This window comes from Rhinatrema bivittatum, chromosome 2, assembly GCF_901001135.1.
Source record: "Rhinatrema bivittatum chromosome 2, aRhiBiv1.1, whole genome shotgun sequence".
In the NCBI taxonomy this organism is placed as follows: domain Eukaryota; kingdom Metazoa; phylum Chordata; class Amphibia; order Gymnophiona; family Rhinatrematidae; genus Rhinatrema; species Rhinatrema bivittatum.
The window spans coordinates 525397650-525423098 of record NC_042616.1 but is presented as its reverse complement, the minus strand read 5'-3'; the positions used below and the strand labels follow the sequence as shown (position 1 = coordinate 525423098).

At 45.0% G+C, this 25449-nt stretch overlaps 1 protein-coding gene across 3 annotated transcripts in view; it reads right to left on the bottom strand.

The window, feature by feature from the left end:
• The window catches only part of TDP2 (tyrosyl-DNA phosphodiesterase 2), a 52250-nt gene extending 29838 nt beyond the window's left edge, over positions 1 to 22412 (bottom strand). Inside the window, exons 1-3 of one of the 3 annotated variants that reach the window (XM_029590773.1) lie at positions 22279 to 22412; positions 19445 to 19539; positions 376 to 552 (exon numbers count right to left, since the gene is read on the bottom strand). In XM_029590773.1, the coding sequence (XP_029446633.1) occupies positions 376 to 552; positions 19445 to 19476 (209 nt within the window). In that variant the 5' untranslated portion in view covers positions 19477 to 19539; positions 22279 to 22412. The other 2 variants (XM_029590771.1, XM_029590772.1) reach the window with 2 other exon arrangements.
• Positions 22413 to 25449: the final 3037 nt, after the last annotated feature.

The window sequence follows — 25449 nt, the reverse complement described above, 5'->3', positions numbered from 1 at the left end:
TTCTATTCTCCCTCCTCACATAATTTCCCTCCTTCTCAAACATCTTACTCTTCTTTCCCTCACACGTCCTTCTCCTTTTCCCCCCACACATTGCTTTCCTCCTTTTATACATCCTTTTCTCCACCCCTCCATCTCTCCTCCACCTTTCTCCCTCAAGTCTCTGACTCATCTCTTCCCATCCCTTTCAACTATTTTCCTTCTTACTGTCTTCTTTCCCACCCCATTCCCTGCTTCCTTCTCTTTCCATGCCGCTGCTGCTACCTTAACCTTCATCTTGCCGCCTCCTCCTCCCTATTTCATCCTACCCGATTCCTACGAATAGAATTATGAAGAAGAAATACCAAAACATAAAGCAAATGCTGCAGAAACACTCACAAAGCCAAGTAGGAGCACACGCCTCTGGCTCTCTCCTGTAGGTTTTCCAAGTCTAGTCCATCGACGTTCCAGGTCAGGAAAGAGAACTTGCTGTCATCTTCCTGCTGCACACTCCCTATACCAGTGTCAGCAGCACTGAAGCCGACGAGCGTTACATCGTCGTCTGTCAAGTCAACACTGGAAAGAATACATTTTCATTTGACTAACCAAGGCAGCAATAAAGGAACTTCTCCACTCTACTACCTCATCTAAAAGCAGTTTTGCTACAGGTGCAGCTACAAACCCAGAAGAGTCGCACAGGAACAGGGAAAGAGTCTTTCAGGAGCAGATACAAATGGATAACAATATTTTTGTCTGATGCTGTATGCTCCTGAAACAAGCTGTGCACTACATGCCACTGTGAAATCACTTGTTCATGCATAAAAGTTAAAAATACTAACAAAGACTAAACTGCTCCAGAGGCTCTGAGAGCTGGGTCCCAGTCCTTGTTAATGTTTAAGCTCATGCTTGTGAAGACAGGTTTGGCAGTGCAGGGGACTGCAGTAAGCAGAGGAATACATGTGCTGCTCTCTTAGGCATAACAATGAGAAGGGTGCATGGGACTTAACAGGACAGACACCAGAGGAAGGCTTTTCAGGCTAAGAAAAAAAAAATCTGTATACTGTTTTTATATTTCAAATATCATACCTCAGTTATTTGCTTTTATACATCTCTAAAGCCTAATAACCAGACACAGGATGTTTTGGTACGAGCTCCCATCAGGCAATGTTTAGTTGATTCAAACTCTTCCGGCATGTACATGAGACAAAATCTAAATTGGATCCATTATCAGCAGTCCCTCACATTTTATACCAACATAAAAAAATCTTGATGCCAGAAAACCAGACAAATTGGCAATGGAGAAAAGCACACCACTACTGCTAATAGAAATATCAGAACCAAGCAACTATTCTGTACTACAAATGAAGGAAAAAATCCTTGGTTATCAAAGATTTAATCTGAAAACAGAAAAATGTCTTGGATATCACAGCCCAATTAAAAAACATTTCCAAGCAAACTTGAATATGTTATCTGTGTGTATCAGGCCTTACAAACTCCAGAAAGAAGCTCTCTTTTTTTTTTTTATAATTTGTTTATTCGACAAAGACAGAAAATACAAACCATAGAAAAAAGAGACTGTATGGCAAAAATACCTTTGTAACTGCATACAGTTTTGTAAAACCATTAAACAGCAATAAACTGGTTTACAATCATCTAATATTAGCGTCTGTTATTTGTTCTCTGTGATTGACTGTGAATTATCAAAGTGTCAACCATGAGATTGCTTTCTAAATTAATCCCCATACACTCCCTATCATGCCTCCCAACCCTACCCCAATCAACCCCTCACCACCCCCTTCCACAAACAGTCTCTCCAAGATCAAAACACATGGACTGCATCAATTACCACCCTCAAGGGCCAGTATGGCCACAACCACTAGTTTTCTCCCCTACGGGTTTCTCCACCTAATGAAAGAATCCCAGGTTTTTTCAGATCTCTGTAGTGCATCCTGTAAGTGCATGGCTAATCTGTAAAGCAGGAACAAGCGCTGTAGTCGAGATTCCAAGCGGTGTCATTGAGGCACATCCTCTTCTCCACCACGCCGCAAGTTCACATCTTGCTCCCCTTAAGATGGATCCAATAAGGTAGCCAACCCCTTTTGCAAGGTCCGGGAGGCCCAACGAAAGTAGCAAGAGCCCAGGAGTATTAGATAAGATCACGTTAGTAAAATGTCTGCTATTAAATCTATTACCATGCCCCAGTACCCCACCACCTTAGTGGCAGGTCCACCAAATATGAAAGAAAGAACCGTCCTCACTACACTTACACCAGCAGAGAGCAAATGACCCCCTGTATATCCTGGCCAACTTCTCTGGGGTGAGGTACCAGCGATAGAGGAACTTAGAACCATTCTCCAAAATTGCTGACGAGTCAGTTCCCCTCCCCAACCCATGATAGCATGTGTCCCACTCTGTTTCATCGAATGCAAGAGTTCGGATTCCCACTTCAAAACATGTGTAGGTTTGTGCTCCAAGTCACCCACCAGGAAGGAGTAATCTAGAAATCATCTTAGTGAGTTTATCGGATCTAGCACAGAGAACTTCAAACATAGATTTGCTACCACTCAAATCTGCAGCTACCCTCCCATATCGAACATAAGATACTAGTTGCAGGGAAGGGGAACCAATCCCTCTCCTCTAGTGGATAGGAATGACAAAGCACCTCAAAAGGCAAAATAGAGCCTGCACCCCACACTTGTTCCAGTCTCTCTATACCTATCGACTGCCAGTAGAACATTGCCCTATACAAATCCCCCAGGGGAAAGCCTGATTATAAAGGAAAGGGGTTAAGTGCTAAATACTGCTTGTTCCCCACCTGCCGAGCCCGATATCGGCACCATAACCACAAAGTGTAACCAATATAGGGTGATCCCTCATGTAGGTCATGCACTGAAATATTTGCTCGCCACACTACTCATTTTAATGGTGGCCTTCCATAGATATCCTGTTCTAGATCCACCCAAACTTTGCTAGTATTTTTATAGTGCCACTCCCAAATAGCTTTCAATTGCACCACGGCATAGTATTCCAAATTGGGAATACGCAGCCCAACCTGATTTTTAGGTCTGTATAGCACCGACCTCGCAACCTGAGGTGGATGCCTCTTTCATATAAAACACATCAGAGCTTTCTGCCAGCTCCTAATGAGTTTAGTAGGTATTGGCACTGGTAGGGTTTGGAAAAGATAGCAAAAGCAGGGTAAGATATTCATCTTAACCATGGAAATTCTACCAAACCAAGACAGCTATAGTCTTTCCCACCTTTATAGATCATGACAGATTTCCCGAAATAGTGGTATATAATTTAGAACCCCTGTTCAATGTAATTTAACCTTCTAATATTAGAATACCCCTGTTCTATGTGAACCGATATATGCTCCATGAATGTCTGTATTAAAAAAAAAAAAAAAAAAAAAAAAAAAAAAAAAAAGGGTGACCGGCCTTATTACTGAATTCAAAAAAGCGTTGCTTCGTCCGGAACATTTGAAAAGCAATCTCTACCACATCCAATTCCTGCAGCTCTTGTCGAGCTGCAGAAAGTTCGGCCTTAAATCTTGACCTCCCCCCTATGCTTATGCAGGAGCTCTAATTTACCTATACGGAGCATCAGGGACAACCTCTTAAGACGCCTTTTGTTTTTTTTGATATAGTATGCATGAGAGAGAAGCTTTCCCCGAATGAACGCTTTCATCCCCTCCCAGACAATGGCCGGAGAAACCTCACCAGTATTGAGGAAAAATATTCCTGAATATCTTTATTAAGAACCTCACAAAACTATCTACGAGAAGGGAATAATCGTTCAGCTCCAAAACTGGATTTCCGGTTGATCTTTTCCTATTCAGAGTTCCACCCAAATCAGCGCGTGGTCTGACCAGTATCCTGCACAGCTCCCAACAGTGAATGCAGGAGAAAATAGTCAATACGCGAAGAGGAAGAGTGTGGTGCCGAGTAGAAGGTGTAATATTTTAAAGTGGGATTTCATAATTTCCATTATATCCTGCAGTCCCCAAGAACTTATTACATTTTTCAGAGACTGTCTCTGTACGCGAGAAACACCCCCAGACCTTGAAGAATTGTCAAGATATGGATATCGAGTAATATTGAAATCCCCTCCTAATGTAACTTGAACCTCAGCCCACCTGTTCAAAGACTCCTTCAGGGTTTGAAACACCCCCCCCCCCCCCGGTTTGTATTCAGAGCATATATATTCACTAATGTGAGTCATTCCCCGTTAATAGCCACCTTTAAAATTAAAAACCTCCCATTGAAATCTCGTAGAATGGAAACTATATCTACAATTAGATTATGAGCGAACAAGATTCCTACCCCACCATATTTGTTTTGCACAAGGGAGCAATATACCAAATTCGGTTTAGAGTTCACTAAAGGAGAGTTCATCCAACACTCGCCGTTCCCAGTGACAAGTGTGAGTCCGGTTATCTGCAAAGTCATCTACTGGACCCTCTGCCATTTAGGTCGATCATTCTTCTTTACCGAGATCGTTCCACTGATCCCAGGAACACTGCCCTGCAATATCGGAATCTTGATGGATCGCAGGAAGTCCGCAGCTGCCTCTACAGGACTTTACCTTAGACGACTGTCTTTTGGCTGTGAACTGCAGTCCAAAAGGGAAAGTCCATCTATATTTGATGTCTTCTCGCTTCAGGACAGACAAAATATCCCAAAAGGCTCTGCATTTTCGGACAGTGATCAAGGAAAGATCCTGAAAGCTATCAATCTGTGATTGTTCCAGGTGATGTGGCCCTTCTTTCTAGCCAGCGCTGCTACCTTTTCCTTAATAGAGAAGTCATGAAAACATACTATTGTGTCCCGGGGCAAATTGCCTTGTGGTTTTGTCTAGAGCCCTCAGCTCTTTCTAGCTTAATCTCTGGTAACGGAGCTGGATTCTCTTCTATGTCCAGGAGCTGTGTGCAGATGCTAGTGACCACGTGAAAACAATCTTTGTAAGTCAGAAGCTCTGGGATTCCTCTAAAGCGCAGGTTTACTCTCCTGGACCTGTTTTCTAGGTCTTCTAAGCGCTCCTCCATCTCAAGTATAGAGCCTGCCATTTCTTCTTTGCAAGCCACAGTCTGTTCCTCCGACCGGGTTTCCACTTCAGCCACCCGATTTCCTAGGGACTGCACTTCTCCCCGCAGCTCTGAACATGGCCCCAAACTCCTGCTTTATTTTAGCCATGTCCTGTCGTAGTTCACCAAACCAACGCCGGAACTCAGATCGGGACGGTATCCCCTCCACCCCGGCGCCTGTATATTTATTTATTTTATTTGCTTTTTATATACCGACATTCAACTAAAGTCATCACATTGGTTTACATATAACAAAAATTAAAGAGGTTATATATTGTAATAGAAAGTAAAACAGAAAATAATAAAACAGAGAAGGAAAAATAAAAGTGATAAATAAGTTAGAATTAGGTGTTAATTCTTATGTTATAAATGCTTTTTGAAAAAGCCATGTTTTTATATTCTTTTTAAAAGTTTGTGAGGATGATTCAAGTCTGATCCGTTGGAAGCGTATTCCATAAGAGTGGTCCGGCTATTGAGAGGGCACATTGTCTTCTTGAAGTGAGGCGGGACAGTTTTGGAGAGGGAGTTTCAAGACCACCAGTGTTTGTGGAACGTAAATTTCTTTTTGAAACTTGGAAGAAAAATGTATCCATCCAATTAGTCTTGTTTTTATACAAAGTTTTATGAATAAGAGATAAGGCCTTGTATTGAATTCTATAAAATATTGGCAACCAGTGTAGGTCTTTTATTTATTTAAAATCTTTTCTATACTGTCGCTAAGTTATATACCATCGCAACAGTTTACATGTAGGCACATATTTAATGTAGGTAAAAGTGTACTATAGTACATTCTAAAAAGTGCCGTCAAAGGTTCGGTTACAATATATCATTAGACAAAATAATTTTTAGAGAAGTGGGTCATGACCGAGTGTACCGAAAGTACTTTTACGGGTAAATTTATCATGCATAGTGTTTTAGAACTGGAGTAATGTGATCTGATCTTTTGAGGTTGCTGAGTAACCTAGCCGCAGCATTTTATAAGAGTTGAAGCGGTGCAATGGTGGAAGCAGGTAATCCAAGAAGAACTGCATTACAATAATCTAATTTAGAAAATAAAAGGGTTTGCAAGACAATGCGGTAATCATGGTGATCAAGGAGAGGTTTAATCCTTTTTAATATTTGAAGCTTGTAGATGTCGTCTTTTATGATATTATTAATATGTTGCTTAAAACAGTTCTGAGTCTAAATTGACTCCTAGGTCTCTTACGTTGAGTAGAATTTTTTTGTTAGTTATATAGTTTATTAAGATGGAGGTCAATTAAAAGTGAGGATTTATTACAGATATAGAGAATTTCTGTTTTATTGTGATTAAGAGAGGGCCAATTGTATTAATAGATGTTGGATTGTAGTCTTCCTCCTCAGCCGCCGCTGTTCTCATGTGATACAGCGGCCATGTTTTCCTCTTCCCCACTATTGTTCAGCACCTGCAGTACTTCCCGGCTCACGAATGAAAACTTCAGCTCTGGTTTTTTTTTCTTGGCTGAGACATCGCCAGAGCTAAACTGCAGCTCGACAGGGGGGTTTTCGCCCAGGGGTAGGGCGCTAGGCAGCAGGATTGTGGTAGATTGCTGGGTCAGGGAAGGAGCTCACCGCTTAGGCAGCCACATCGGAGGGTGATGTCACTTCCTCCAGAAAGCTCTCTTAAGGAATGCAAGTATTAAGAAAGGCACTAGCATGAAATCTGCAAGATAGATTACAGCCACAGTATACGCAAAACAAATCCATCTACAGGCACTAATTCAAAGATATCAACATAACATAGTAGGTGATGGCTGATAAAGACTAAACTGTCCAGTCAGGCAGCCCAGTTATTCTTGTATACACTACAGGGTTATATCCCAGCAGCCAGTCATACAACATGAACATTTTTAAAGTCTCTCTCCTTATCTAGGACAGATTTGTTGATTTACTTCTCTGTACTCTTATCATGGGCAGATGAGCATACAAGATGCACACTTCATTCACACTCAGCACTATTCCCTGACCATGTCTAACCAGAAAGCTTTACAATAGTACGTGCCTTGCAAAAACATCTTCACATCCTTGTACATTTTTTACATTCTTTTGTCTAAAAAATGGAAAATCAAAGCGCATTAAAATGTTTCACTCTTCTCCCCAAATTAAAAATAATAAAACAGTGACTATGGCATATGTCAAAGTTTGTGCACCCTTTCAGTCAGTACTTTGTGATGTCTGCTTTGGTAGAAGTAACAGCCTCCGAATGTTTCCCGAAGCTGACTTTGCTCCGATGGGGAGGAAAAAAAAAAATCTAAGTTTTACACCTCATCACCTCTTCAAGTTGTGGTTCAAGGCCCTATGGACAATTACCTGCAATGGATGGGTGATTTGCCTGTTAGTGATTGCAGTGGGGGCTCCTCCTCGAGTACCTGCTCCAGCCAACCTCCTCCCCAACAAGTAGCTTCCTCATCTTGTAATGGGAGGCTCGTTTCTCCATGAGGTGCAGAGGCAGTAGCAAAAGATCTAGGGAGCTTTGGACAACAGGCAATAAATCCCGTTTTGACTCCTCTACTGCCCGCTTCCATTTCAAGTGAATTTGAAAATGTCTATAAAATATTAGGACTTGTTACAATGGATAAAGGTGAAAATATTCCTGTGCCATCCATGGAACTCTTGTGGAAACTAATAGCTACACTTGATAACAATGTCTCAATCCATATCACAATTTAACTCCTTTGTAGTTGAGTCCAGATACTTTGATTCACAGGAGAAGAGGCTGCAAGAACTTGAAAAAAAAAAAACTACTACTGCTTTGAACTCTGTTTCATTATTATTAAATTCAGAGTCAGCCCATATTAAAGATAGCCTAGCTTTGCATAATGAAATTGAGATTTTGGAAAATTTATCTAGAATTAAAAACTTGCATTTTATTAATTTTCCATATACCAATTTACTAACGGCTAATGAAATGTTTAAATAATATCTGAAGGAGGAGAATTTAGCATTTGAAGAGGATAATTTACCATCTATTTCTAAAATATTCTATCTACCTAAGTAGAAACGTTTAGATAGCGATGATCATGGTAGGCAATCTTCTCCTCCAGATAGCCCAAGTATTACAACATTTTTGGAAGAATCTTTAGATTTAATACCAAACAGTGCTGAACAGGATAAATATCTGATTCTCTTTAAATATTTCAGAAATAAGGATATTTCTTTTTGTGGATAAAAGGTTTCTGTATTTCCTGATGTCTCCTGTCCTACTCAAGCTCAAAGGAGACATTTCGTTTCATTGAAGAGTAAAGTGATTGCCCTTGGAGCATCTTTGAAAAGTAATAAAACATCTACATGGAAACTTTAAAAATCTAATAAGTTTATATTTTACAGATCCTTTGCATTTGGAAACCTATATTTTGAATAAAAAATGCTGAGCATGGGTTGAAATTTTAGTTTATAGGGGAGGTTAATTAAGCTACTTAGAAGTAATTATATACTATCTGTCTTTGTTTATTTTTCTCCATAATAGTTATTTTCCTGAATTGCTCCCTCTATTATATGTTAGATGAGTTGCAGAGTGGAATTATACTTGCTTATTGGTCAAAGATCAGGTAAAATTGTTGTGTGAAGTTATCCAAATTCCTGAGAAATAGGTCATCTTGTTCCCACAAGGGAGAGGCTTAGGAGAGAGTGGGACTGTCTAACAGTTAGTGTAGTTGTGTTTAAAAAAAGAAGGATTGGATAAGTTCTTGAAGGAGAAATCCATTATCTGCTATTAAGTTGACTTAGAAAATAGCCACTGCTATTATTAGCAAAAGTAACATGGAATAGACTTAGTTTTTGGGTACTTGCCAGGTTCTTATGGCCTGGATTGGCCACTGTTGGAAACAGGATGCTGGGCTTGATGGACCCTTGGTCTGACCCAGTATGGCATGTTCTTATACTATTGCTTTTCTGCAAACATATTTCATTATATTAAATGAAAACAAAGTTTTAATTATATATATATTAAAAAAAACAAACCCAGATGCCTCTCCCCCAAGGACCTAACACCACACAAAGTTTGGTACAGCTAGGTATAGCTGTTTCAAAGTTATAAGGGGCCACACACAAAAATTAAAAATCACAATGGAGAAATTACTTACCTGATAATTTCGTTTTCCTTCGTGTAGACAGATGGTCTCAGGACCAATGGGTATAGTGTACTCCTGATAGCAGTTGGAGATGGATCAGATTTCAATCTGACATCAGCCCCTAGTACATATACCCCATGCAGGAAGTGCAGCTCTTCAGTATTCTCCTCGAAAAGCAATTGTGGATATATGTATGACTGAATAATTTGAATAACTTGGATAATTTTATTTGCACTGGTTGAATTGGTTATAGCTGGAGACTGCCAGTGCCCTCAACCGAGAAACGTCAACACCCGGTAGGATGGGTGTCCTAGTTGGAAGAAAGCATGGCTTACCCGTGAATCACTCGCTCTCAGGGATGTCACTCGAAAATTCCATGAGTAACAGCAGCTGTGGGTGGGATGCTGAGTCCATCTGTCTACACTAAGGAAAACGAAATTATCAGGTAAGTAATTTCTCCATTTCCTAGGTGTAGCAGATGGACTCAGGACCAACAGGATGTATAAAAGCAACTCCTGACCAGGTGGGAGGCTGCCCGTGGCCCACTTAGTACTGCCCTTGCAAATGCTGTGACCTCTCGAGCCCGAACATCCAGGTGGCAAAACCTGGAGGTGGTGTGGATGGAGGACCATGTCGCTGCCCGTCAGATCTCGGCGGATGACAGCATCTTGGTTTCCACCCAGGACACTGCCTGGGCTCTAGTGGAATGGGCCTTGACTTGTAAAGGCGGTGGCTTGCCTGCTTCTACGTAGGCTGCCTTGATGACTTCTTTGATCCAGCGGGCTATGGTTGCTCACGAGGCCGCTTCCCCTTGCTTCTTCCCGCTGTGAAGGATGAATAGATGGTCCATCTTTCGTATGGATTCCGACCTTTCCAGGTATCAGACTAGGAGTCTGCAGACGTTGAGGTGGCATAGACTGCAAGACTCTTCTGAATTCTTATGCTCATCTGGCGATGGTAGCAAGATGGTTTGGTTGAGATGAAGTGAGAAACCACTTTGGGGAGGAAGGACAGGACCGTGCATAACTGGATGGTTCCCAGGGTAAGTCTGAGGAACGGCTCCTGGCAGGACAGTGCTTGTAGCTCGGAGATTCGACAGGCCGAACAGACTGCCACCAGGAAGGCTGTCTTCAAAGTTAATAGTCGGAGAGACAGGCCACGAAGAAGTCTGAAGGAGGCTCCCGCCAAGAAATCTAGGACCAGGTTGAGGTTCCAAAGAGGCACCGGCCACTTTAGGGGTGGTCGGATCTGCTTGACTCCTTTCAGAAAGCAGGAGACATCCGGGTGAGAGGCTAGGCTGCCGCTCTCTCTCTCAGTTCCGTAGCATGATAATGCGGCCACCTGTACCTTGATGGAGTTGAGAGACAATCCCTTCTGTAGTCCATTCTGCAGGTATTCCAAAATCGAAGGAATTTTGACTGAGCGTGGAACGATGTTGCGGTCCTCACACCAGGCTTCGAATACTCTCCAAATCCTTATGTATGTTAGGGATGTGGAGAACTTGCGTGCTCGGAGCAGGGTGTCAATTACTGCCCCCCGAGTATCTGCTCTTCCTCAGGCGAGTTGGAGCAGGTCTCTGTGTGGATGTAGCGGAAGGGGGAGTTGGAGCAGGTCTCTGTGTCGAGAAAGTGGGAGGGTGCTCCCTGTCAGCAGCCTTCGCATGACTGCATACCACGGTCTTCTTGGCCAGTCCGGAGCCACTAGAAGTACTGGTCCCCTGTGTTGTTCTATCTTGTGGATGATTGTGCCCAATAGGGGCCACGGTGGGAAGGCATATAACAGTTTCCTGTGGCCAGGTCTGTACCAGGGCATCGATTCCCTGGGACTGAGGTTCCTGCCTGCGGCAAACTGGTCCAACACCCAAGCCGGGCACTTGGGTGTTGGACCGGTTTGCCAGGAGGCCATGGTTGGTGCTCCCCAACGGTTTACTATCAATTGGAATGCTGTGGTCGACAGCCTCCATTCTCCTGGGTCTAGACTTTCTCTGCTGAGGTAATCCGCAGCGACGTTGTCTTTCCCTGTGATATGGACGGCTGAGATCTCTTGAAGGTTTGCTTCCGCCCATGACATTAGGGGGTCTATTTCCAGGGACACCTGTTCGCTTCTGGTTCCTCCCCAACGATTGATGTATGCCACTGTTGTCCGACATTATTCTGACTGATTTGTCTCGGAGTCTTTGACCGAACTGTAGGCAGACTAGTCTGACTGCCCGGGCTTCTAGGTGATTGATGTTCCATCCCGACTCTTCTTTGTTCCATTGCCCCTGGGCGGTTAGCTCTTGGCAGTGTGCTCCCCATCCTCGTAGTCTGGCGTCCGTGGTGAGCAGGATCCAGGTTGGTGAGGATAGTCTCACTCCCTGGCTCAGATGGCCTTCTTGTAGCCACCATCATATTTGGGTCTGAACTTTGTCCGGGAGCTGAAGTAGTACGGTGTAGTTCTGGGACAGCAGATTCTATCGTAATAGTAGTGAGCGTTGTAGAGGTCTCATGTGAGCTCTTGCCCATGGCACTACTTCCATGGTGGATGTCAAGAGGCTGAGGACTTGGAGGTAGTTTCATGCTGTGGGGCGAAGCTCGCTCAACAGGGTTCGCAACTGGGTCATCAGTTTTGATCTCTTTGTGTCAGGATGACCTTATCTTGTTTGGTGTCGAACCGGACTCCCAAGTATTCTAGAGATTGGGAGGGCTGCAGACAGCTCTTGTTTGTGTTGACCACCCACCCGAGGCTCTCCAGTAGATTTTTGACTCTGTTGGTCACCTGGTGGCTTTCCTCTGGGGATTTCGCTCTGATCAACCAATCGTCTAGATAAGGGTGTACGAGGATTCTTTCCTTCCTCAGTGTTGCTGCCACTACCACTATGATCTTGATGAATGTCCGGAGTGCTGTGTCTAACCCGAATGGAAGTACCCGGAACTGGTAGTGACGGTCCAGGATCTTGAAGCGTAGAAAACGCTGATGCTCTTGATGGATCAGAATGTGTAGGTAGGCTTCTGACAGATCCAGGGATGTAAGGAACTCTCCCAGTTGTATCACCCTTATTATTACCAAGCGTAGGGTTTCGATGTGGAAGCGAGGAATCTTCAGGTGGCGGTTGACAGACTTGAGGTCCAGGATGGGCCGGAACGTTCCTTCTTTCTTAGGAACGATAAAATAGATGGAATAATGTCCAGTATTTGTGTGGGCACCAGTGTTATAGCCTCTAAGGCTAGCAATCTGGTCAGTGTAGCTTCCACTGCCATCCTCTTGGAAGGGTCGTGGCAGGGAGATTCCACAAACTTGTCCGGAGGGAGGTGGTGGAAATCCAGGTAATATCCCTCTCGAATGATGGCTAGGACCCACTTGTCCGAAGTTATCTCAACCTATCTTTGGTAGAATAGGGCAAGTTTGCCCCCTATAGCTTCTTCCTTTGGACGGGTCAGCTGATTTTCATTGTGGGGTGCGGCTGTGGACTGGGCGCAAGCCGGCTCCCCTTTTGTTATGCTTGTTCCGAAAGGACTGGCTCCTCCCTGCGGGACAAGCCGCTTGATATGTGCTTCTGTATGGGTTGAAACGCTGTGATCCTCTGCCCCTGGAAGTTCGGGGGAAGGGTCGCTGGTTTCTCTTATTCCTGTACTCCGGTAGCCATGGTAGTGGGGATTCACCCCATTTGTTGGCTAATTTCTCTAGTTCGCTTCCGAACAGGAGGGTTCCCTTGAATGGCATCCTTGTGAGTCTCGTTTTGGAAGAGGTGTTGGCCGACCAGTTTTGGAGCCAGAGTTGTCTTCTGGCTGCCACTGCTGATGTTACTCCTCTAGCTGCGGTGCACACCAGATCAGAAGTGGCATCCGTGAGGAAATGATACTGCTGGTTCCAGGGCTTCCCCAGGAGTGTTGTTCCTGGTCTGTGATAAGCAGGCGCGTGTCACCACGGCACAGCAGGCCGCAATCTGTAGAGACATAGCGGAGACATAAAAAAAGACTGTTTGAGGATGGATTCCAGACGTCTGTCTTGAGCATCCTTGAGGGCTGCTCCTCCCTGAACTGGGATAGTAGTGCGCTCCGAGACTGCGCAGACCACGGCATCCACTTTCGTACATGCCAGGAGATCTTTGGCAGCTGGGTCCAGAGGGTACATGGCTGCCAGGGCACGCCCCCCTTTGAACGTAGGCTCCAGGGCATCCCATTCTAGGTCAATTAGCTGCTGGACGGTTTGTAATAGCGAGAAGTGACGGGAGGTCTGACTGAGTCCCTCTAGTAGGGGATTCGTCTTAGGTTCCCCCGAGGCACTTGTGCCTGGGATAGTGAGCTCTTTCAAGCTGTGTGTGACCAGGTCTGGAAGCTCATCCTTGGTGAAGAAGCGCCTCATGGTTCGGTGGGGCTCTGTCCCCGGAGGGAGTTCCCCTTCCTCCAGGAGTTCTGATTCCTCATCTGAGTTGTCAGTGTCCCCGAAGGTGGGGCTTCTGGGGGTTGGAATCACTTCCCTGGGCATAGAGGGTCCCGGGATGTTGAGGTCCTCTGTTGGAGGCCCCGGTTGTATGTGGACGAAGGTATGCAGGCCTTTGAAGAATTCCACCCAGGAGATAGATGCTGGATCTAAATTAAGAGGCGCTGTGTCCCTAGGGAGCCCCGTTTGAGGGAGGGTCCTGCTGGGAGATGCTAGGTCCGGCGTACTGTTCGAGAAGCTGGAACCCGGTACCAGCTGGGGATGGCCATGGGCTGGATCCCCTAGGGCCTCTTCGCACTGTATACACAGGGCCGTGGCCTCCTCATGCTGTGCAGCTCTAATGTGGCATGCTGGGCAAAGGCCCTGAGCTTCTTTTCCAGGGGTGCCATGGCTTGTGTGTGTAAAATACAGGGCCCAGGTGGCTTAGTTATGCGCTCCGGTGCGCCAAAGTTGTGCGTGTAGGATTGGTACGCGCTCAGGGAGATGTGCGCGCTGTTGTGTGCACAGATCAAAGTTATGCGCCCGGCACAGTAAGCGCGTGGCTATGCGCGTCGCTTGTGCGCATGGTACTTGGGCGCGCAACGTTGTGCGCGCAAGATATTTGTGTGCACAGATCGGGGTAGCGGACAGGGCGGCGAACAAATCAAAATGGTGACGGCGACCACGCGGACAATATGGCAACCACCTTGGAGGGTCTCCACGTGGGAGGACCCTCTGATCGGACCGGGGTCTAGCCCTGCTAGGGCAGATCAACCCGGTGTCACTGGTCCCGGCTGGCGACCTGTGCGACTCCTCGAGCTTTGGAGACCTTTAAATAGATTTCTACCTTACCTTGTCTCAGCACGTCCCGGTCTCGTTCTGGGCGGTCTCTGGCTGTGGGGGGGGAGAGGGAAAAATACCTTCACTGCCGCGCTCGAAGTTGCACCCACTGCCTCTCAGCCTCACCCAGTCGGGGACTAGGTCCCCGCCGAGGGTCGGCCGCCGGACCGAGGCTTACCTCAGAGGGTTAGCGGAAATCACCTCGGGAATTCTCAACTTGGGGAGGGACCCAATGGGTGTCACTGCAAGACAGCAGGGCTCATCTGTAGAGGTAAGATTTCTTCTTGTTTTGGTTTTCTTTGCTAAATTACTCTAACGCTGTGCTAGCATGCATAGAGTCCCAAACTGCTATGGAGACGGAAAATACTGAAGAGCTGCACTTCCCGCAGGGGTATATGTACTAGGGCTGACGTCAGATTGAAATCTGATCCGTCTCTAACTGCTATCAGGAGTACACCATACCCATTGGTCCTGAGTCCATCTGCTACACGCTAGGAAATACACAGATATTTTAGGATCTGATAAGCCACTGTTCTATTGAACTCAAGCTAACTCCCACCCCCCAAATACATCATGGATGTCAGCAATATGTTGACAGGTCCTCCTCTGGACCATTGCCTTGGCTTGTTGCTGGTTCAGTTTCTTTTGCTTGGAGTTGATATTCTTAACATATAAGCTGATCAACTCTTATCTCTCTTTTATCCTCAGACCAGTCTTAATGTTTTCTCATAAAGAATACAAGTGTGTTGGCAGGTGCTGATGATGGCAGATCTAAGGGCACACCAACCACTGCCAATATTCTCAAACTGCTCATATGAATTTACCAATTTTTTTTGCTGAAACGCTGGCAGAAATAGTCTTGCTAGATTAAGTCCTTAGATATTTTCCTTCCATCTGCATCACTTCTTCTATAGCCATTGGTTGAGCAGGTTGGCTAGACATGACCAAATGATCACCTTAATGTAAAACCGCTCCATTTATATCATTAATGACTTGTGTGCTGGAAATTACATCTTTCTCACGAGACATGAAACCACCCAAAGTGCTGGTCACCCAGTGAGCATCAGCATTCTCCTGGCAGTTCCTAGTCATATGCCATTACAAGTTAAAAAAAAAAAAAAAAAAATATGAAAAAATTAGCTTTCCCTAAACCAATGAACAAAAGCTGAATTCTCTCAATATGACATGACCTATAAAGTATTATTTGGTAATTAAGAATTGTACATAACCCCAATTATCTTAAAACAGTCAAACTTTGTCACACCCAAGGAGTCTATCATACTAACACCATGACCAAGCATTGGACACATTTGGGGGTTTGTCCCAATAGGGCAAGAGTGGAACTAAATCAAGAGGTAAACACTGCCATTATACTTCTAACATGAGTAAATCACACAAACAAAATTTTAGCCAGGCCTGCTAAAGCAAGTTACACTAATACTGGAACTCCCCCCCCCCCCCCCAACACCAAGGAATCCTTGAGAATTATATAAAAAATAATTTGTATAGCCAATGTGCTCCCTTCCACTACTACTTCTGCCCTGCTCCCCAGCTAACTGGCGCCCTTGGTAGAAACGGGCAAAACATTGTGTTCCAAAATGAATTGTCTACCTATTGCATTAAATACAGCACTGGGGGCTGGCGCATGAGCACAGTCCCCCACAACAAAGTAGGCAAGCTGCAGTTTCAGGACACAGCATCTCGCAGCCTGGTACCAAAGCACTGATCAGCTAGAAATCACGGATGGGACAGGGGCAGCTGACTGCAAATCAAGAATGCCACTTTGACTAGGTTTGACTATAGTGCATCATTAAAACCTTTCAGGTATCATATCTCCCCTACACCTCCTTCAGCCTTTCCTCAAAAGTCTTCCAATGCTGATCCCTCACCATTTTGGTCACTCGTCTTTGGACTGCCTTTTTCTTGTCTATCCTCTGAGATACGGGCACCAGTATTGAACACAGTACTCCAGGTGAGGCTTCACCAAGGACCTGTAGAGGGGTATCATCCCATCCTTTTTCTTACTGGTTCTTCCTCTCTCTATACAGCCCAGCGTTCTTCTGGCTTTAGCTATCGCCTTGTCACATTGCTGCGCCGCCTTCAGATCAGACACTGTCACACCAAGGTCCCTCTCTCAGTCCGTGCGCATTAGTCTTTCATCATCCAACACATACAGCTCTTTAGGATTGCCACACCCCAGATGCATGACTGCACTTCTTGACATTGAATCTCAGCTGCCAAATCTTCGACCAAGTTTCCTTAAATCCTGTCTCATTCTCTCTACTCCTTCAGGTGAGTCTCCTCTGTTGCAGATCTTAGTATCATCTGCAAATAGACAAACTTTACCTTCTATTCCTTCCTCCAGATTACTCACAAAGATATTGAGAGGAAGTAAGAGAGAGACAAGGAGATAGAAGGGGGGGAAGGATGTGAGAGGAGGGGGGAAGAAAGAAGACAGAAAAAGTGTATAGGGATGCAAGTTGGGGATAAAGTGTGGCACAAACATCACAGTGTCACCCCCCCCCCCCCCCCCCGGGTACAGTTGCTGAAGAAAGGAGAGGCAGGTGGTATGATTTTTAGGGGTGTGGCAAGTTTGCCAACGTCCTAGGAATATTTTTACTGACCTCCTGTTATAACTATGTGGGAACCCTGCCATCTGAATTTCAAGTCTCTGAAAAGGCCAAACTAAGGGAGAACCCTCCCTGCCCCCACCCCTCATCAAGCCTTCAGAGGGGTCACCCCCCACCCTACCTCCTGCCCGCTCGGTCATTTTAAATGTTGCAGGCCCAGCACTGTCAAACACACACAGCTGAAGGTACTGAATGACAGGAACAAAGCAGATAGGGCTCTCTGTTTACCAAGTACCTTCCCCTCTCACACTAGGTTCTAAACTATCAGAAATCTTTAGTAAACAGCTGTAAAATAACTTTATGAAAGAAATTAACTTCACAAAGAAAACTAAGCAATCACAAGTTCTTCTGTAAATGAGCAGATTCTATGGGTCAGTAAGATCTGGGTGAGCCCTTAGTTCAGCTAAAAGAGAATAGGTTAGAGTAAATGGAGGTTCCATTCAAATGCAGCTCCTCCCTGTGAGAAGTCTGGAAGGACCAGCCCTCTAAAACTATTTAGGAGCACTGCACAGTAAAGCTCGAGAGGCAGTCCCTTTAGGTTTTCAGAGCGTGCAGCGGTGTAGAGAAGTTTAGCTTTTTGTTGTTTTGCAGGCCCAGTCAGTAAAAGCATGCTAGCCCATCCTGTGGGTCCTGACCAGGGTCGGTTTTTCCTTCCAGTCTAGAGTATCTCTTCAGGTTGTTTTGAGATTTTCGTAGTAGAGGCTTTGCGAGACACCTGGGTCCTTCCTTGGACACAGGGATTCGGGGGATCCCCCGTGTGGCACTCCAAGGGATAGGGAAGACCTGTCCTCCGTATCCCTCAATGAGGAAGGGGGTGACACTAACCCACTGCAGGGAACAACTCCGGTGTTAAAACTCTTTTCCCCCAACAAATGAATTTGTTACAAGATCCAGGAGGAAGATAAAAATAGAATTAGAAAAAAAAAAAAAAAAGATCCAGGAGGAAGGTTTTGGCTGCCCCTTCCTTCCTGCTAAAAGCAAGAAAACTGCCTGAAGTGAGCTCCACTTCACTTTTAACTAAAAGTGTAGATGTTTTCCCTGACCTGATATGTGAGTCCTGCACAGATAGAGGAAAGAGACTGAAAATGAACTGAAGAGAGACTTCTGTGGTGTTGCAGTTTGAGTTTTGCGATATTCTCTCAGTGTTTAGCAGTAAAGACTTATTTTGGACATCAACCAAATGGCTCCAGAGTATTTCTGCACTCACTGCACCTACATCAGGTCCCAACATCCTCCCCAGGGGAAACACAAAGGAATGTACAAAGAAAACACCCCCGTCACATCGGGATCTGAAAGGACTCCTTTCTTCCCCCAGTCCAGCAAACAGGGGTGGGCAATTCCAGTCCTCGAGGGCCACAAACCTGTCGAGGTTTTAGGATATCATAATGAATATGCATGACATAGATTTGCATACAACTGAGGCAGAGTGCATGCAAATCTCTCTCATGCATATTCATTAGGGATATCCTGAAAACCAGACTGGTTTGTGACCCTCGAGGACCGGAACTGCCCACCCCTGCCTTAGAAAGTAAAGGAGGCACAAGAGCTAGTCAGGCTAGTCAGGTATAAATAACGTTATGGCCTCACCTGTGCTGGACTTGCTGACCCGGGTGGGGTTACATAAAACTTTTTTTTTTTTTAAAGCATACAAAGAACTCAAAATGAAATAGGAATTATTACTCCACTGAAACGACCAGTCTTAAAACAGAAGACACATATGGACCAGAAGTCTGACATTCCTCTTCAAATAGTCTGACCATTTACCCGTTGAAGCGTATATGGAAAAATCACAAATGAGAGAAGCTGAGTTGAAGTACATTTTTTTTAATCACTTAAGAATCTTTCAACCATTTTTTTCCCCCATTTCTTTATGCCTTTTTTATTAAGCTAGTTCTGTATGAATATCTTTTGTCATTCTTTTCCACAGATGTTGGTCCTAGTATAAACTGACAACTCCTATAAACCAGAGACTAGCTGTGTTTGAATTTCTTGGATAAGATCTTACCTACACAGCAACATTTTTTTTTTGTTATTTTTTTACCCTCCATCATCAAATCTCCTTCCCCTCCCCCCAAGTAATGCCCTGGCAGCTCAGAGGACTTTTGACAACCAAAGGGCTGGAGGGCACCTTATCTTTAAGTGTGACCTTGGCACTGTTCCTTGGCTGGCAGGGACTGCCACAGTAGCAACATCTGTCGTCCTTCCTTTCCTCCCTCGCCAAGTCTGAGCACACCACTTCCATGGTACAACCAGACCTAACAGGACATGGACAGAGTTTATGATCAGGAATCCCAGGCACCATAGTATACAGCGCTATGACTTGTGCCAAAGGGTCAGCCAATTTCCTTCATGTCTGTGGGTCTTTGTGAATTTTATTTTTATAACTCTCCCTCTTACCCCCCTTCTTAAAGAAAATAACTTGCCATGTTTCAGATGTAGACATTACTGTATCCATGCCAGCTGGAGGTTCATGCTGAGAGGGGAGAACAGGAGACTCAAAGAAGGTATTCAGGGCCCTCTGAAAAGTAAAAGCAATAGATGAAGAAAAGATGTCATTCAAACACCAAGTGGGTGTACAAAACAAGAGAAATACAATGAAGGGGGAGACCTGGTGGTGGTGGTTAGAGTACTGGACTAGGCACCAGGAGACCTGAGTTAAAGATCTATTACGCGCTATCCATATTTTTTCCTTGTACACTGTAAATATTGATCTTTCCTTATATAAAGATCCTGCTTGGAAAAAAAGCTAGGTTTGCTAAGTCTAGTCAGAATTATTGCTTGATAAGATACAAAAAAAGCATGTGTGCGTAACTGACGTTTAGTCAGTAATGCAATGACCTGAATAGCTTATTCAGACAAAGGAAACTATGAAAGCAGGAAATGAGATGGCATGCAGTTTGCAAGAAATGGTCAATATGCTGTAATGTGCATTTGGCTGCAGTGATATTATCACAAGAGTGAGAATGAAATCACCCTAACAAAATGGTTAATTAACAGTCCAGAGCTGACTGGTTAAAAGATAAAAGGTATATGAAAATTCAAGTAAGTATAGTCAATTCAAAGTACATTAGAGAAAGTTGCAGAAGCATACACTTCCAGCATGAAAAGAAAATGCATTTCCTAGACTTGTATTGTACAAGGAGAGCAGAGCATCCAGAGGCTACATGTATCAGTAGTCCTACCTCTGAAGAGGTTTGACTGAAATTTGGCAGGAGTGTTGACCTCAGTAAGCTTTCCTACCAAAATTTCAGCCAAATCTCTCTTAATACATTTGTACGCATATGGTAATAGCAATAGGCACTTTACAATGACAACACACACCTAAAGGTATATCTGACACCTTCTTCAGGGATGGCCAACTCGTCCTCAGGAGCCACAAATGGGCCTGCTTTTCAGGATATCCACAACAAATGCAAATCATCTCTCATGCCTATCCTTTGTGGATATCCTGAAACCAGGCCCATTTATGGCTTTTGAGGACCAGAGGTGGCTATCTCTGAGCTACTTCAATACTAGAAACTTATGCTAACTTTGGATGTGTCACTTTATTTTCAAGTGCCTCAGGATTCCAGCTGCAGCCAAATTATCTAGCCTACCAGCTTCACTACAAGTCCTTGGCTTTCCAGAAGTAGCAGCTCTCAACCCATTGGTGGTCCAGGGGCCCTAAGCTTTCATTTGCACATGCTACGCTCCTCCCCAACCCATTTTTAAACACCAGGTTTAGCCCTCCTCCTTTACCCATGATAACCTGTCTGCAATATCCCATTATATAGATTCTGAATCTCAGTCAAAAGGCCAAGAAAGAACCATCCTCAATTCCTATCTATGATCTTACTGATTTCAGCCAAAAGGAATTTATTTATTTAACAGCTTTTCTATACTGACATTAACGTACACATCATATCAGTTTACATAATAAAAGAAGCTAAATAAAAATAAAAGAAGCTAAACACGTGGCTTTTCACCCAAGCATTCCCAGAGAACTAAGACCCAAGGAATACGATGACATTATAGTCCCCAGGCCCCTATCTCCCCTGTACATATGTTCAGTGTAGTAATATATCTCAGTTACTTTACGCCTTTTTTTATGTATCTTTAATGTTATTTATTGTTATTAGGTTTCAATGTATTCCACCCTAGAGGCGACAGTTTTAGTTCCTTGTAAACCGGTGTGATATGTATATTATACAGGAACATCGGTATATAAAAATCAAAAATAAATAAATAAATAACAAAAAGGTGGAAAGTACAATAAACAGGGAATTGGGGGGAGGACAACTGATAGAGGTCCCAACAGCAAAACCTGAACAAACTAAATGAAGGAGAGAGATGGGATAGAGGTAACAAGAATGTGAATACTAGATTATACAATATTACTTGATGTACAAATTTACAGTTGGGGGTGAGAGAGATTGCATGGTCTACAGGGTTTATTTACATAGAAAACAAAGGGTATGGCAGGGTTACAGAAATTATTAGTTTATGTAGGTAGTAGGGCAGGAAAAGGAGGTGACAAATATTAATCCGGAAAAGCCTGGTGGAAAAGCCACAAGGCACTTTATGCCAACTTATGGGGGTCATCACTACTACTTGGCTAGGATGACTCCCTCCCTGGGGCTGCCTCACTTAGGACCAGTTTGAAATCTCCAGCAAAAAAGAAATCAAATCGGTTTTCTTGAGGTTTTGAAATACCACTTTTATGACCAACAATTTCAGCAGAAAGGGGGTAAAAACTAAAGAAACAAACTATGCAGGGAAAATCTTGAGCAATAAAAAGTTCATCAAAAGGACTACATTTAAGACTCGGGAAAATGTCCTTCGAGGGGGTTTTTTTCCCCACAAAATTTTCACTTTCATAATTTTATGCTACTTTATTTCTTTCTGGCAGTTTCAGAACGGTCAACCCTTGCATAAAACATATACTACGCCAGACTTGTGCAAAAAGACTGACTTGTACTTTTAATGTCCCAATTGCATCCTATCTTAAGCCTATCTTACCCGTATCTGGGGCAGAAGCTTACTGCACCAAACAAATGCCAAAATTAAATAAATACAAAGCATCCCGCAAGGGACAGCCATACTTCCATCTCCCAATAGTTCGCAGCCAAATAACAGTGAGCCACAGCCTGGTCACAGTTCGCGATGGAGGCGAACTCCGCGCACTGCTGCTGCCTCAGCTCCTCCAGCGCCGGCACCTCGGCCCCCGGGACTCCCTCTGCAGCCTCCATCCCCAGCGCGCGCGGGCAGCCGCACCCACCTCCGGCAGCGAACCGAGACACACTTCCGACGCACGCGCGCGTGGTTGGCTAGCCTGCTGGTCAAAGCGCGCGCCGCGTGTGATTGGCGGGAGGAATTCACAGATCACTTCCCTCCCTACCAAATGTAAATCCGGGCGCGTGCGCGTCTCCTGGCCCTGGAGCTACTTATGACATACTAGGGAGACCTGCAAAGCAGCGCGGGTAAAGCTTTCGGTGCTGATTTTTGCAGCTCGTATTGTGATCGCATACTTGGGTGAATAAAGAAGCTGATTTACTGAGTATTTTCCCCAGAAACACAGACTGGAAGAAAAGCCTTAGTAAGTCAGGGCAAAAGAATGGTCTCGTCAGTAGAAAGCGGGAAGTAGTATCTGTCCGTACAGATCTCTCCCCTACCTTATAAACTGTGTGTCGGAAACAGAGACCACATCTACAAAAAAAATGTTGACAAAATAATTCAAAATATGTTCACTATGCACTACAAGCTATACTTTTAGATTTGAAGATTTACTTTTCTGAACAAAGAAGGGAAAAAGGGAGATAGCGGGTCAAATCACTAAAGCTTTTGATTCGGTTCCACTTAAACGAGTACATCTGTGACTGAAGTTGTTCAAGCAGAGTGGTTACTGAAGAAAACAGTGCCCTGGGCAGGGCCAGTGCAGGGTATTATGTGCCCTAGGCAAACCTTCTGCCTTGCGCCCGCCTCCCTCTCCGGTCCAGGCCCCGATCTCATTACACACATGGCCGAATTTTAACATGGCCACACGTGTAAAAAAACGGGGGTTATGCAAGTGGCTGGGCCTTGTGGGTGCCGAGTGCATTTTCAAAGGGGCAGTCTGTGGGGGAGGGGCGGGGCTGGAGGCAGCTGGTAGGGCAGCCACTTGTCGCTGTGCCAGGGAAGCGTGCACCAGCAGTTGACCGGAGCAGTAAGCAATAAAACAAAAGAAAGGTAGACGAAAGGGGTTAGGGGGTGGAGAGGAGAGGGGGGAAGAGGGAGGGAATATGGGTAGGGGGTAGGGAAGTTCCCTCCCAGTCCACTCTTTAATTGGAGCGGACTGGGAGGAAACTCGGGAGGCCCAATTGCATCGCCACACGTAATCTTACAAAATTGCCCCCCCCCCCCGGCGTGCGCCGCTTGCTCATGCGTGCACAGATTATAAAATTCGGCACACATGTGCATGCAGCCATGGAATTTTATAACGTGTGCGCCGGCACATGCATGTTATAAAATCGGTGTGTCCATCTGTGTGCGCCGGGAAGCGCATGCCTTTTAAAATCTACCCCTTAGCTTCCTTGTCTCATTCTCACACACACTCTTACACAGGCACCATCCCTCTCTCACTAACACCATAGCTCTCTCATACACACACAATCCCTCTCATTCACACATACACACAAACAGGGGCGCCACTTGTGGCCCACCGAGACTCTACCGCTCATGGCCCACCAAGTCTTTATTTCTCTTGGCTGCGAATGTAGGGTTGCCAACTTTTCCACAGACCACGACTGGACACTTGAGGACTCTGGGGGGGGGAGTGGGGGAGAGGAATCACAAGGATTGGGTTTGTTTCCCCCCCCCCCCCCCCCAATTGTTATAAATCTGCTGTTAGTTAGACTGCGGAGTTAGCAATCTGTTATGAATGAGCTTAGTTGACAAGCTAGGAGTAGCAATCTGTTATTAATGGCTCCTAAAGAAGGAGGAGTCAGCAATCTTGTAGTGTCTCAGATATCGTCTTGCTATGGAGTAGCAATCTGTAATGAATCTGATATAGTTGTGGGTGGATCCCTGGGCCGGTGGCAGATGACCTCGCCCCTAGGAGTGAAGGGGTCTGAACGCTTCAACCTGACAAAGGACTTCATGTACCAGAATTCCCTGCTTCATGACGGGTTTACTTACAGTCTGCAATACAGCTGTAATTAGGACATTGAGAAACTCTCTGTCAGCACATTGCACATTTTCATTTTTTGGCTTCGCTGTTCTTATTCTCTGATAAGCTTTCACTGCTGTAACCTAGATTAGAACAATGGATGTATTATGTGATGGGCTGTATTACTGCAGACTCGCGAATTCCTTTCCAGAACTGCAAGTCCCAGCAGCCTCTCCTGCAGAACTTGGGAGAAGTTTCACGAAAGTTCCAGGGTGTCTAGGGAGGGGGTCAGTAGCCCCTTCAGCCGGAATATGCTTGCTCAGCAATGCTTAGAACGCATGTGTAAAAGATAAGAACTGTAAAGTGCTTAAGAGTCTGTTCCTGAAGGGGAGGGGCATGCAGTTGTACTGAGCCTTTGTCTTAGCTGCATCTTGCTGGCAATAAAAGTCTATCTTTACGGATCAGTTGTCTGGACCTCCTTACTGACTAAAAGAGACGGTTACATTTGGCGAGCCTCAGCCAGGAGGTACCGGGGACGCTATTTTAGCCCCCCAGTTGGTCCAGGGGATTTTGTGGCGGAGTGATCCCCCAGACTTGCCTGGTGAGTGGCCACCGCTGAGTTCAGTGATCAGGTATCTGAGGGGGTCATTCCACGGAGATCCTCTGAGACCTTTGGGCTGGTGATCTGGGAAGAAGGCTTTCGTGACGATCGGAAGAACCCTGCAGGCGAGTATTATGGGAATGATGGGAAAAGTGAAGAATAGCTAAAAGAGTAGCAAATAACCGGTCCATCCGTGAGGGGACCGAGGGGGCTTTGATCACACCCCAAGCGGTGGTTTGGTAGGAATTGCATTCCGAAAGCCACGCGCATAAAAAGAGGAAAAAGAAGTAACGCATACGATAGTGGGAATAGGTTTCTTGTTGTGTGAAAGTGACCCTTTTGTGTCTGACGGATACGGACCCCTTACCTATCCGTCTTCCCTTCCCTCCTTTGTCTGTGACTCTATCCTAATGGGAGGGGGCGGTTCTACTCCATTAAAAATCATGACGGAGCACTATAGTGAAGTGTTCGATAGGCATAAATGTACTAAACCCGGAATGATTCAACAATGTACCCATAGGTGGCCCAGTTTGTGTGTAAATTTGCCTCCGGTAGGAACTTTCAATTTCCAAACGGCCACGAGGGTCCAGAAAATAGTTATACAAGAAGGGAATCCGGGTTGCCCTGAGGATATTCCGTATATAACCGCATGGATAGCAGTTATTGAAAATCCTCCGACGTGGGCAAAAAAGCTAGTAGAGGGA